This window comes from Dromiciops gliroides, chromosome 5, assembly GCF_019393635.1.
Source record: "Dromiciops gliroides isolate mDroGli1 chromosome 5, mDroGli1.pri, whole genome shotgun sequence".
NCBI classification, from domain to species: Eukaryota; Metazoa; Chordata; class Mammalia; order Microbiotheria; family Microbiotheriidae; genus Dromiciops; species Dromiciops gliroides.
The window spans coordinates 277,855,019-277,868,977 of NC_057865.1; the positions used below are offsets into that span (position 1 = coordinate 277,855,019).

General features: G+C 40.7%; 1 protein-coding gene across 3 annotated transcripts in view; it reads left to right on the plus strand.

Moving 5' to 3' along the window:
• Window positions 1-13,959, plus strand: part of ANO4 (anoctamin 4) — a 444,684-nt gene that overhangs the window by 232,352 nt on the left and 198,373 nt on the right. For all 3 annotated transcript variants that reach the window (XM_043969145.1, XM_043969146.1, XM_043969147.1), the window contains one exon: window positions 5,107-5,298. In XM_043969145.1, coding sequence (XP_043825080.1) covers window positions 5,107-5,298 — 192 coding nt within the window. The remainder of the gene's footprint in view (window positions 1-5,106; window positions 5,299-13,959) is intronic.

The window sequence follows — 13,959 nt, forward strand, 5'->3', positions numbered from 1 at the left end:
CCAGAGGCTGCTGTGAGGAACAAATATGATAACTTGTACAAAGTGCTCTCTAAATGCTAATGACATACAATGCCATATTTTTTCAATGTATTCGTTAGTTCTGCTGAATCTCCACTACCTCCCCTTTATTCTTTATTATAGAGGATGGTTATTAGGAGAAGAGGAGGAAGATATATTGGGAAATGTAGAAAATGTAAAAATAAAAGATATCAATAGAAAGAAGCCTTGGGTCATTAAAAGTCCTGCCATCCATTTTATTATCTGTTTTCAGTGTCTTTCTAAGATACAACTGTTGAGGGACAGATGGGAAACAGTTCCTGCCCTCAAGGCACAAACATTCTAGCAGGGGAGACAGGTGTGTGTGTGTGTGTGTGTGTGTGTGTGTGTGTGTGTGTGTGTGTGTGTGTGTGTGTGTGTATACACATGGAAACAAGAAAGAGCAGCTAGGGAGTGCAGTGGATAATGCACTGGGCTTGGACTCAGGAAGACCTGAATTCAAATCTAGCCTCAGACTAGCTGTGTGACCCTAGGCAAGTGACTTACTTGTTTGCCTCATTTTCCTCCTCCAAAAAACGAGCTGGAGAAGGAAATGGCAAACTACTCCATTATTTTTGTCAAGAAAATCCCTGAAAATGGGTCATGACTGAAAACAACTAAACAACAAGATAAGTACGAGGTGATTCTGTAAGAGAAGGCTCAAGACTTTGGGAGGACCAGGACAATGAGGTATGGTTTTCTTCAAGGAATGTTTGGCCTGGTAGAATCACCACTTTAACAACAGAAGAATTAGTTGGGGGGAGGCAGCTTTGTGTATTTTTACAAAATGCATCAAATTATATTCATACTGACATAAATCCTCCTTTAATTCATATAGTATTTTCAGTGAATAATTAGAAACCAAAAAAGAGGAGAGGGATGGGGAGAGATAATTTACACTCATGGAGAATCCAAACAAACCTGTCTTCCCTGGGAAAGAATATGCATCTTTCTACCTGCCTCCCCACCCGCATTCACAGGAAAATTTATAGCTTTTATATGTTCCTTATATTGATGTCTACATTTAAAGTTCCTTTTCTCCTATTTAAAGTTAAAAGGTACTAACACACATTTGGGACCTCAAAATGTTTCTGTTGATGTGATTCTTGGAGTTTCTGGTTTAATGCTTTGACAATAAAAAAGGTTGTTTTTGTTAGAAGAAATGTTGAGATATCACTCTGTGAGATAATTAGACTATTTCTATGCATTCTTTAGTAGAAATGGGCATCCCTAAAGTACTGCTGTGACATCATTCCCCTGTTCAAGAAGCTCTAGTGACTCCCTCTTGCTTCCAAGATAAACTAATAACAGCTGTGTTGAGCTTTTAAAGTCATACACAACCTGACTTCAAGCAATCTTCCCAGTCTCTCTGGACATTATTGCTTGCTCCTCAGCAATCCAGACAAACCCCTCTCTCTCCCTCTCCCTCTCCCCTTCCCTCCCCCCCCCTCTGTGTGTGTGTGTGTGTGTGTGTGTGTGTGTATGTATACATATATATATATATGCCATCTCCATGTCTTTGTCATTTCCCATGCCTTTACGTCTCTGCCTTCTAAAACCTTCTCTTCCTTCAAGAATCTGCTCAAGCATCAACTTCTTTATGCAGCCTTCAACTACTTGTGCCCTCCCTCACAAGCTACATTGTATTTAAGGCCTTTGCCTTTTTTACTTTATATTTATACCATATATGTTTTATTGTCCAGCCCTCCATTAGAGTGTAAGTCTCTTGGGAGAAAGGATTGTTGATATTCTTTGCCCTTGTGTCCCCAGTGACCATTATCTAGAAGGTCTCAAATAAATATCTATTGATTAATTTATCGATGGATGGATCAAATACTAACTCTTCTGTTGGGTACTGAAAGCCTTTTACAATCTGGCTTTAGCCCACATTTCTAGGGTTATTACATATCATTCCCTTTAACAGACAGATTCCAACCAACCTTGACTGGCTGTCCTTCCTTGTCCCCTATGCTTCTTCTCCTGTCTGCCTACCTTTATTCAGAATATCTTCATGCTTAAAATATACTCCCTCACCCCCCCCCTTAGAATCTCTATCCAAAACTCAGTCCAAGTGACTATTCCTACATGGGGCATTTCTTGGTTCCCACCACTCCCCTCAGTTTGTGGTGCCCTCTCCAGAAGTGACTTTGTATATATCTGTATACATTTGAATCTGTATACATTTACCTATGAGCAGAAGCGTTGTTTCCCCTAATACTAATACATGCTTCCTGAGGGAAGGACCTATTTCATTTTTGTCTGTCACCAGTGCCTGGCACAAAATAGGTATGTGATAAAGGCGGGTTGGGTAGATGAGCAGATGGATGGAACATTCTGCTGGCCCCTTTTCCTCTGGGGCTACCACCCTCTCTGCCATAGGAGAACTGGGAATCAGTTTTATGAACAGGATCTCTGCTTTATTTGCTGGAAAATTGTTCTTGGACACAACATTTAATGTGACTTTACTACAGTGATAAGCGTAGTAAGAACTCCCATTTCTCTTTTAAAATCTTTATTGCTATTTTGCTTTTGTGTCACTCAGTGTATCCCAGCTCCCTCTGCATCCCATCCCTCATAAGAAAGAATTGAAAGAGGGGCAAGGAGGAAGAAGCAGTTCAGTGCAACCAACACAGAAAAATTTTAAAGTCTGTCTTGACAATGCAGGGTTCCATTTCTTGAGGCCCCCATCCCTATGATGAAGAGGGGGGAGTGTCTTCTCATATTTCTTCTTTGGTGAGTCATTGAGTATAAAGTCAACTAATCCACCATATTTTACCAGCCATTCCTCACGTTTGATGTACCTGGCCTCTCCTGGTGTCTTGCTCCGATTCCTACTGCATCTCTTCCCCATCCCACCCAGCCCCATGGTGCCACTGACATTCCCCATGACCCTTCTCTAAACATTCCCTGTTCTATGTGTTGCCTTCTCCTTGAGAGCAGGGGCTGTCTCCCTTGTGTTTTTGTATCCCCACTGCTTAGGACAATGCCTGGCACATAGTAGACCCTTAATAAATGTTTTTTAAAATTCATGTATTCATTTATTCATACATTGTTGTAATTACTGTATATTTGTTTCCTTGGTTCTTGGCATTTTACTCTCTATCAGTTCACACAGTTCTTTATCATTTCTCTGAATTCCTCATTTTTTTTAATTGCCCTGGAGGGAGGGAGGATGATATGCTGGTATGCACAACCACAACCTATTAATAAAAGTGCTAAGAACCTCATGAATTAGCAAGATCCAGTGAACCCACTTAACATTCAGAGGAATGTGTATTCCTGAGGGGGTTCTGGAATCTGTACCCACGTTATCCAATTTTAAAAGTCTCATCTCAGTTCATCAACAAGGAGGCAAAGAAGAGTTATGTCTGCCCATTTCCTTTTAAGTTTTTCTCAAGGGGGCTGGGGCGGGGGGTGGGGGGGTGGGGGAATGTAGTAACCTTAAGGTCTAGTGAGTATTTAGGACAACAAACAGGACATGTTCAGAACTGGACATATAGGTAGGGAGATGTAAACATAAAGAGAGAGATGTGTAAAGATAAACACCCACACAGAAACAAATGGGAGATTGGAAAAACAGATGGGAAGTATACTATCTCAAGAGTCAGAAGTCCTGAGTTCTAAACTTATTATCTTTGTAACTTTGAGTAAGTCACTTAAATTCCCTGGAATCTCATTTGCTCATTTGTGAAATTAGAGCAGATGGCCTCTGAGGGCCTTTTCAACTCTAAAGGTGTCATTGTACGATCTCCCTGTCTCCATTTTCTCATCTGTAAAATGGGTGTAATAGCACCCCACAGGTTTGTCATGAGATTCCAGTAAGATCATAAGGATCATAGACCAAGGGCTAGAACCTCAGAGTCTATAGAGTCCAGCCCCCTCATTTCATGAATGAGGGAACCAGGGCCCAGGGAGGTCAGGTGACTTCTTCAAAGTCACAGAGGTTCTAAGTGACAAAAAGAGCATTTGAACTATGGTCCTCTACCTCCAGATCCAGTGCCATGTACAAAGTAATGTAAGTACAAAACAAAATAAGCCAATGTCAGTTATTGTTATACATAGAAATAGGACTATTTCTACTTTGAGTTTTGGGTTGTTGGTTTTTTTTTTTGGCGGGGGGGGGGGGGGGGGAGGAGTCTAGCCACTGAGTATGGGAAATTCCCATTATGGAGATACTATACACCAATGGAGAAGAGCTACTTGTTTGTAATTTATAGTTATAGTTGCCTGAGAGGGTTAATCAGAGCTTCAATGACTTGGCCAGGGTCACATGGTGAGTTTGTGTCAGAGGTAGGCCTGGAACACAGATTTTCTTGACACCAAGGCTGGCCTTCTATGCATTGTGCCACCTTGTTTTTCACCCTGCCTATCTTAATAGGTTGGTAGGTAGGTAGATAAATACATGGATTTATAGATGAATAGAAGAATAGACAAATTGCTGGAAGGATGGAGGGATCACTGAGTAGGTGGATAAGTGGATGGGTGGGTAGATGGATTAGTAAAGGGATGGATGGATGAATATATGGACATATAAGACATATGGATGAGTAGATGGATAGGTAGGTGAATGTACATATATGTGTCAGTATATATGTGTGTGTGTCTATCTATATATGTTGACAAGCACAAGAGCTTTGAAAGTTACATATTGAATTTATTATATATTTAAAAAGAAAACCAAGTTGTACATCATTGATTCAGAGTTCTACTCTCCTTTTTCTGTACTTGTCTTTATATGGAAATGCTCATTTTATTTTGGGCTTGTTAAGTTCAGAATAATAAATGTATCTGTTTCTCTAGGAAATTTGCATATGAGAGAGAAACTGTGAAACTCAATTCAGTTTGGGATTGTCATTCACAAAACTGATACCATGAAAATCCACTGGTATTCAACTTTTGATGCATCTAACATCCTTTAATAATCTGAAACAAAGGTGTGGCTTTGTTTGCCTGCAGACTTGATAACACAAATTTACTTGTAGCTACCTACTAACTTAAAACTAAACCAGTTTGCCTTTTAGCCCCCTCCAGCTGACTTCTGCAATAGAATGGCCCTTTTTCTCATTCCAGGTTTAAGTTTATCTCTTCATGGGGCTGAAAAGCGTTTGCAAATCCACCCAAGGCGAAGTGTGGCCAGCTGTCCAGCCTCCCATCACCCACTTGTGGTTAGGCATTCCTCACTCCCACCTGTCCGAAGGCCAATAAAAATGGAGGCATCCTCATCTGGAGCTACTAATGGGAGAACCAAAATCCTCCATCCAGGTAATGCATGGAAAACACCAGTAGAAGGCTACCACAGCACTGACTGTTATATGCAGTGCCATGGTGCTAATCTCCCATGATGCTATGCTTTCATTCATAATGTACTTCTTTGTGAATCTGGCATGTTCCTTAGTCCTCCGTTGTCTTGGTGAATGGCGAGGTCAGTGGAATGTCATGCTCACTTTGAATTGAGGCTGGGATAGATGTTTGAGAGATGCTTGAAATGAAGGCTTTAATGTCCTTTAGCTCTGCATATGCAGCCTGTGTCAAAGTGTTGTGTAAAAATGAATCTTCCTCCAGTGACAGAAGTCTAAATTTGAAAGCAAGATAGTGTTTTCTTCTACATTTCAGAAAGACTCACAGCCTTCCTATATCCCACAATGTGAAAGAGCAAGAGAGCTTGTCTATCATTTCATTGCCTTGATGGTTTTGGAAATAAGTGGGATACTTCTAATAATTGTGGCACTGGGTATAAGCAGCAAAATAAAAACAAAAAGAACCTGCTTTAGTCCAGCAACAGAAATGGTGTCTTTAAATCAATGTACTAAAACAAATTTATTTGATGAAGAACAGGAGAGATGGATAATCTCCTGGGATACCTCTGGGTAGTTCAGGGAAGAATAGGAGGAGGAGAAGAGCAAGGCCTGTCTGAGGTGCTGCCTCAAGGGAAGAAACCACCACCTGGAGCTAATTATTTTGTACTTAGGTTAGTAATTTCTGTGTTGCAGAATGAACATGATTGGTATCCTTTGCATTTTCATGCCCTGTAACAAATCCCCGATTGTCCCACCTTAGTTCATCCTCCTGCTCAGCTCCCAATACCTATTTTGTGGGCAGAATTATCTGATCCAATTTACTTGTGCTCTTCTCAAGAGAGACAATTAGATCCAATATATTGAGTGGACTCTTTATGGAAGTACATCTATATGGCCCATAAGTAAATGTTAGCTAGATTCCAAATTACAATAGAAAACTCAGAATTATTCTCCATTAAAGTTTTCTAGGTTTATCAAATAATTTAAACATTTAATTATAGGATATTCTATTTACTTCACCAAATACATTAAGCATCTTCTGCATGTAAAAGGGGGTTCTTATGTGTCATCAGTTCTTTTGGTAGTCTGGTAAAGCCATTGGACCCCCTCCTCAGAATAATGTTTTTGAATATATAAAACACAGCAATAGTAAGGGAAATAATTATATGAAAATATTTATCATGATATTTAAAAAGACAAATTTGAAGACCCCAAAGTAAGAGTAAGTCTTTATGCTGGGCATGAAGAACTAAAAGGAATGGAATGGTAAAAAGAAGGGTATCTTGGAAATGAAAAGAACCTGCATAGAAGTATCCAGTACAATAATTCCTTTTGTTTAACCCGTGCTTTGAGTATGTCAGGAGACAGTGAGCTCACTACTTCACAAAGCAGACCATAGCAGTTTGAAACAGCACTTTTCTTTATGTTCCCCTGGAGTTTGAGTCTGCCTCCTTACGCTTTCCACTTTAATTCTAGTTCTTCTTTATGTATGTTTATCATCTAATTGATATGCATTACTCTCCACAGTTATTTTCTTTATTAATATATCTATTACTCCTTCTCATCTCATGAAATTTTTCTTCATGTCCTTCTAGAAATGCCATCTTCTATACCTTTTAATGTTTTGGAAAGGCCAGTACCACATTTGGGTAATTTGTTTTCCCTCATTACTGTGGTGTGAATATCCTCATAATGCTCTCTAATTCCATAAACATTTATGGAGTACCTACTGTTCATATAGCTCCTTGTTTGGCACTGTGGAGAGCTACACACTTTAGACAGAACTGTCAGTAGGGCAGGGCATCTGGGCCTTTGCCCCAGCCACCGACATAACAAGTATGATTATTCCTCCCTCCTGAGGTTTGGAGACTGAAGTCCCAAATCTTGTAAGGTGCCAGCCTATGATCTCATGGAAGTTAGGGCAGGTGACCCAAAGAGATAGAGAGGGAACAGGGTCATTGCTGAGCCAGTGAAAGATGAAGGAAAAAAGAGGGGGAGCTCTGCTCTTTCTTCAACCCACTCTCATCATTGTCATTTGCATTTCTGCCCCACAACTATTTTTGGTCCTGGAGGGAAAAAATATCATAGTTATGTGTCTGATTTTTGACCTTGTCCCTGCTTTCCTGGAATTTACAATCTAAAAAGGGGGAATATGGGACAATGCAAATGAATACGATCCAAAGTAACTTGTGACAACAGCACAAGAGAAATGTGAGCCCATCAGTCTGTTAGTTCAAGAAAGTAAACATTATCCACTTGGGAATGGAGAATCGGGAAAGGCTTCCTATAGCACATGGCAGGAATATTGAACTTTAATGTATGGCGAGTAGAGTTCAGTTCAGCAATCTTCCATAGGGAAAGGGGTGTAAGCAGGCATCTCTTGCCAAGACAGCAGTATGAGCAAAGAATCAGAAACCTGTTTGGGAGTAGTTGAATATGTCTCATTTCTCTCTTGTTCTTCAGTAATTTCAATAAACAAATAAATTATTGAAGTAGCAAACATGTAGAACAAAGATATGAACCGGGTATTTGATTTTATTGAAAAAAACTCCCTCTGTCCATGCAGGTGAGCAAGCACTTTCTCTGCAATTCATATTCTTAGAGCTGCCTGGGGATACTGAGGAGGGGAAATGACTTGTCTATGGTCACATATACACAGTATGTATAATAGGTGAGACATGAGCCCAGGTCTTTGTGACTCCAGGGCCCCCTCTCTAATATTAATGTTGTTGTTGTTAAGTCATTTCAGTTGTAGTTGCCTCTTTGTGACTCCTTTTGGGGTTTTCTGGCAAAGATATTGGAGTGATTTGCCATTTTCTTCTCTGGGTCATTTTACAGATGAGAAAACTGAGGCAATCAGGGTTAAGTGATTTGCCCAGGATCACATAGCTAGTAAATACCTGAGGTTGGATTTGAACTCAGGTATTCCTGACTCCAAGCCTAGTGCTCTATTCACTGTGCCATCTTACTGCTCCAGTATTAATGTATACGTCGTCATTCATCTTCAGATTCACAGCTGTCATCTAGATGAACAATTTAGAAGGTTGTGTTTCTACTTAATGTGCTAATGTTTTATCATGTGGCTGTGAATGCTAAGTATGTTCAGTGAGGTTTAAAAAGGTAAATAGCCTGTTCTAACACAGAGTTGTAATTAACATTAAGCCACAAATTATCATTATATGTCTATTTTTCTTTTGAAGTGAGTTTAAAATTCTTGCTTCTCAGGCAAAGTAGCATCTGATTCTAACTCTATTCTATTTTAGATTTTCTAACTTGCTACTAATGTTAGCAATGGTGATAATATTACAGTAGTTGGTAGCCAATAGAATTGGGACCTTGAATGCCAGATGGAGGATTTGATCCTGGAGATGATAGGGAGCCATTGAAGTTTATTGAGTAGGGGAATGACATGATCAGACCTGTTCTTTTTACAATGTTGGGGTTGATCAGGTGTTTTGCTTACATCATCTCACTGATCATCATAATAGCCCTGTAATGTGGCAGTCATTATTATCCCCACTTTGCAAATTAATACACTGAGACTCTGAGAGGTAGAGTGATTTATGCAGCATCATTAATCTAGTGTCTGAAACAGGATTTGAACCAAGGTCTTCCTGACTGAAAACCCATTCTCTTCTACTATGCCATGCTGTGGAAGATCTTACTAAAAACATTCACACGGAGCATCTTGATTATGTTTCATCATAGATAGATGAAATAACAGGTTCTTACTGATTGAATAAGCCTTTAGTAAGTACCTACCATATACCAGGTATTAGGGATACAGAGGCAATAATAAAACAGCCTCTATCCTCCATGAGTTTACATTTTATTGTAATGTATTATATTGGATTCTACTATTTGTAAGAACTATTAGATCATCCTTTGTTCTGTGCTTCCCGTGCCTAGCACAGTGTCTGGCACACGGAAGGCACTTAATAAAGGCTTACTTATTGGATGATTTGATCCTTCAGATTTCTCCTCCATAGGCACAGAATCCAAGTTCCCTAAACCTCAATAAAGGTGGATTTCCCCCCAACCTTCTCCCAGTCTTTTCTTCGAATCATTTCCCATGTAGTGGTGTCTTGAATATGAAATACCCTTTTTGAAAGGTGGGAATAGCAGGAGGAAAACCAGGTGGATCAAACAAACATGTTCTACATCACCACATACATTTATGAGTCATCAGGGTTACACTGTCAGTTCTTGGTCCTGTCCTTGACCCCCATGAGTCTCTCCAGCCTCCTTCTTTTCCATGTTGGGATAATTTATTGCCAATTTTGTTTGAGGAATGGGTCCTTCTTTCATTCTCTTCATTTATGTCTAGTCCTTTCTCTCATTTATCCAGGTAATCCTGAAGCCTGAAGTTACTTTTGTAACTCTCGTACTGAGTGAACATGATTTTCCAACTTGGCTTCCTGTTGGAGTTCCTCTTCCCACTTTTTAAACATATAGTTAGCAAGTTGCCCCCATTTTCTTTTTCCCTTATGAATCCCCCTTCCTTCAAGCTCTTTACTTTCTAATGTTTTAGCACTAGGATCTAATGTTCTGTTTGGAGAGGATTTCTTGAAATACAGTTTTTGGTTTTGCTGCATGCATAGAATTACATTTCAGTTTCATTAAGTAACATTCAGTTCAGTTTAGGTGTTATTATTCACCCACACACTAGTAGATTTGCCAAGTTAGAAGATACTACAGATAACATCTGAAGGAGTCCAGACCCCAGCCAATGACAAATGTCAGGAAGACACCACCCTCTGCTTAACTACCTCCAGTGTGGGAAAATTCATTGTCCACAGGCACCCCATTCTACCGCAGGTAGCTCTCATATTTATGTTTTTTAGAGAAAATTAATATTGGACTTCCCATAATTTCTATTCATTTCTCCTACCTCTGACTTTTGATAGCAAAGATAACAAGTGCCATTCTTCCACGCTGCTGCCCTTTAAAGAGATGAGCTATTATGAGCCTCTTGGGCCTTCTCCAGGGTAAATGTTCCCTGTTCCTTAAACTCATTTTGAACAGTCTTCTGTCTTCTCATTGTTCTGCTCTTCTACTCCTGGACACCATTTAAATTGTTAATGTTCTTCCTAAAATATGGCCCTCAGAACTGAACAGAATGTTCTTTTTTTGGGGGGGGGGGGGGCGAGGCAATTGGGGTTAAGTGACTTGCCCAGGGTCACACAGCTAACAAGTGTTAAGTGTCTGAGGCCAGATTGGAACTCAGGTCCCCCTGACAACAGGGCCAGTGCTCTATCCACTGTGCCACCTAGCTGCCCTATGAACAGAATATTCTTAAGGTGGTTTGGCCACCACAAAAGCATTCATCTTTCCAGATACCTTTTAGATAGTGCAATAGCATTAGTGTGTTCATCTGCCATGCCTCACCAATATGCTATGTGAGTTTGCATGCTACTGAAGTTCATAAATCTTCACGCAGTTGATTGTCTCCTCCTCTTCTTCTGCATGGCAAGTTTGTCCATAATAAATTTCATATCCCATCATTCTATTCTATTATGGCTAGCCTGACTCTGACAGAATAGCAAGCTCTTATGGTTTCCTTTCATCTATAGATTTGATGAGCAGCTGTCTTTGCCTTCATCCAAGTCATTGGTAAAAATGCTGAATGAAATTGGGTCAAGAACAAAAACTTAGCACTTTCCACTGGAGACTTCTTCTTAAGTTGGTATTGATCCATTCATTGCTACTATTTGGGTCCAGATATTCAGCCAGTTCTGAATCTGCGTAATTATGTTGTAGTCTAGTCTACATCTTGTACACAGGGATATCAGGAGAAGCTTGCTAGATGTCCTCTTGAGACATAAGTATACTATTTATCTAATTAAGATATATGCTATATCCATATTATTCTCCTAATCTATTAGTCTACTACCTGTGCCCAAGATGAAATTAAGTTTGGTCTTGATGGAACTTATCATAGCTCTTAGTCATCACCACTTCCCTTTCAAATGTTCTAAAATTGCAACATTTACCTTTCCAACTTCTGAAGCTTGTCTATCATTTGCCACAATTTTCATTACCAAATGCCCATCAATCACATCCTCTAATTCTGTCAGTACTTTAAGATATATTTCACTTAGCTTTGGTACCTTGAACTCACAGGAAAAGCTGTGGACTTCCTTCCCACTCACCTTTCCTGTCTACCATTTTCCCCCACTTTCAGGATTATTACCTTTGACAGAGAAAATGAGAGTCAGCAAGTTGTGTTTTCTCTCTCATATTACTTCTCATTTTTTTCTATCAGCTCTGATTGGTGGTGAAATACGATACCTTCTTGGCTCTTTCTTTTGATACTAGTATAAGTTTTTTAGCCATTTTGGTTGTCTGTAGTATAAGCAGCTAAAATTAGCCTTGGGCACCCCAAACAGGCTGCCCCTCCCCCAGCAAGACTGCTCTCCCCTTGAAACCACCCCAGATACGTAAGCCTTGCATGTGCCCAGCCCAGGCCCCACTCAGCAGGGATATGCATGAAGGGCCTCAGGAATGCCCCACCTTCCTCCACTCAGCCCCCAGCTTTGGGCATGCCTGGCACAGGGGTGTTGTGTTCCTGCCAGCCTTGGGAGTGCTAGTGAAATTGGCTTGGTGTGTGTGGGTGCAGCCCAGCCTGAGGTTGGAGGGGAGAAAGAAGGGATACACAGCCTGGGGGGTAGAGACACTAGAGGATAGGTTGGTAGGAGAAGTGCAGGGGAGTGCAAAAGGGAGGAGTGGCAGTTGCAGAGGAAAAATGAAAGAGAGAGCTGAGAAGGAAAGAGGCTGCTGATGAGAAAAAAAGGGGTTTACAATGAGTTGAATGAGGGCGGCTTTCTGGTAATAGGGGAGTGACGTAGAGAGAGGGAGGTAAATCGGTCAGAGTGAAGCATGGCTGCAAAGGTGGCAGGAGAAAAAGTTAAAAGAGAGAGTGAGTCTAGTGGACCAAAGTTCACAGGTCATATTTCTTGCGTTATCCCTATCTTTAAATTTATTCTCATAAATAAACCCTGTTTTGTAATGAATTTTAAAAAAGGCTTTTGCTTATCAGTCTGGGGGACAGTGGGAGAGGGAGAGCCTCCCAATTGGCTCTTTCCATATTAAATTCAAGCCTTTACAGATTGGATCCAGCTAAAAGTTTTCAGATAGTTGTAATTTTTCAGATTGGCCAAACAGACAGGAGTTTACAGATTAGCGTCAGTGACTATTTTTTACACTAGCCTGCTTCCACTGCCAGCGTCAACTTGTTAGGTTTAGTGCTCCTGATGCTACTGGTTTGTCACTTTAAAGTTCATCTTCAATCATATATACCATTATTTTATGCATCTAAATAGGTTGGGGATCATAGAATCTAGGCCATGAAAGCATATTAGAGACAATCTTGTCCAACCTCATTTGCTCATACATGAGCAAACATAGGCTCAAAGAGTTGAGAAGACATGGATGGATGGATGGATGGATGGATGGATGGATGGATGGATGGATGGACGGACGGATGGATGGATGGATGGACGGACGGACGGACGGACGGACGGACGGACGGACGGACGGACGGACGGACGGATGGATGGATGGGTGGGTGGATGCATGGATGGATGGGTGGGTGGGTGCATGGATGGATGGGTGGATGGATGCATGGATAGATGGGTGGGTGGATGCATGGATGGATGGGCGGGTAGATGGATGGATGGATGCACGGATGGACAGATGGATGGATGAATGAATGAGTGAATAAAAAAGTATATAATTAGGACTCAATATTTTCTAAGCACTGGGCTGAGTGTTAGATATATTTTTTAAAAGCTAGACAGTCTCTCCTCTCAAGGAGCTGTCTCATTTGGGACAACACATGAAAGAAATTTGTCTGCATGGCAGGTTGAAGGGCCCAACACTCCTAAAGATATGGTAGTTGAGCTGTTAGTTGGGCCCAAAGGTCCTTACGTTACAAAACTAGGTACCCAAGATTACCCAGAAATTAAGTCACCCCACTGGAATTCAAATGCATTTCCTTTAACACTAAATCTAGTACTCTTTTTGGGGGGGTGGGGCAATGAGGGTTAAGTGACTTTCTCAGGGTCACACTGCTAGTGAGTGTCAAGTATCTGAGGTTGGATTTTAACTCAGGTCCTCCTGAATCCAGCGCTGATGCTTTATCCACTGTGCCACCTAGCTGCCCCCAGTATTCTTTTTACTACTTTATAAATGACTTGCTATAAACCAGTTAGTCAATAAGCACTTATTAAGCACCTACTATGTACCAGGTATTCTGTTAAGTGCTGGGGATACAAAGAAAGGCCAAAATACAGCTCCTTCTCTCAAGGAGCACATGGCCTAATAATCATTGAGGTTCTCTCTGAGAACAACTTCCTTTTGTATCATAGGATCATGGGTTTAGAGCTGAAAGATACATGAAAAGCCATTTAGTCCAAACCCCTCATGCTAATGATGAAGAAACTGGAGCTCAGGGAGGTTCTATGACTTATCACGGTCATAGAAACAACCGTTGCTCCAGAAACTATGGGTTTCCTACTTGTCCTTTTTCTGCCCCATTTTAAACTCTTGATATTGTTGTCTAGTTTTTCAGTAATGTGTGACTTTCTGTGACCCCATTTGTGGTTTTCTTGACAAAGATACTGGA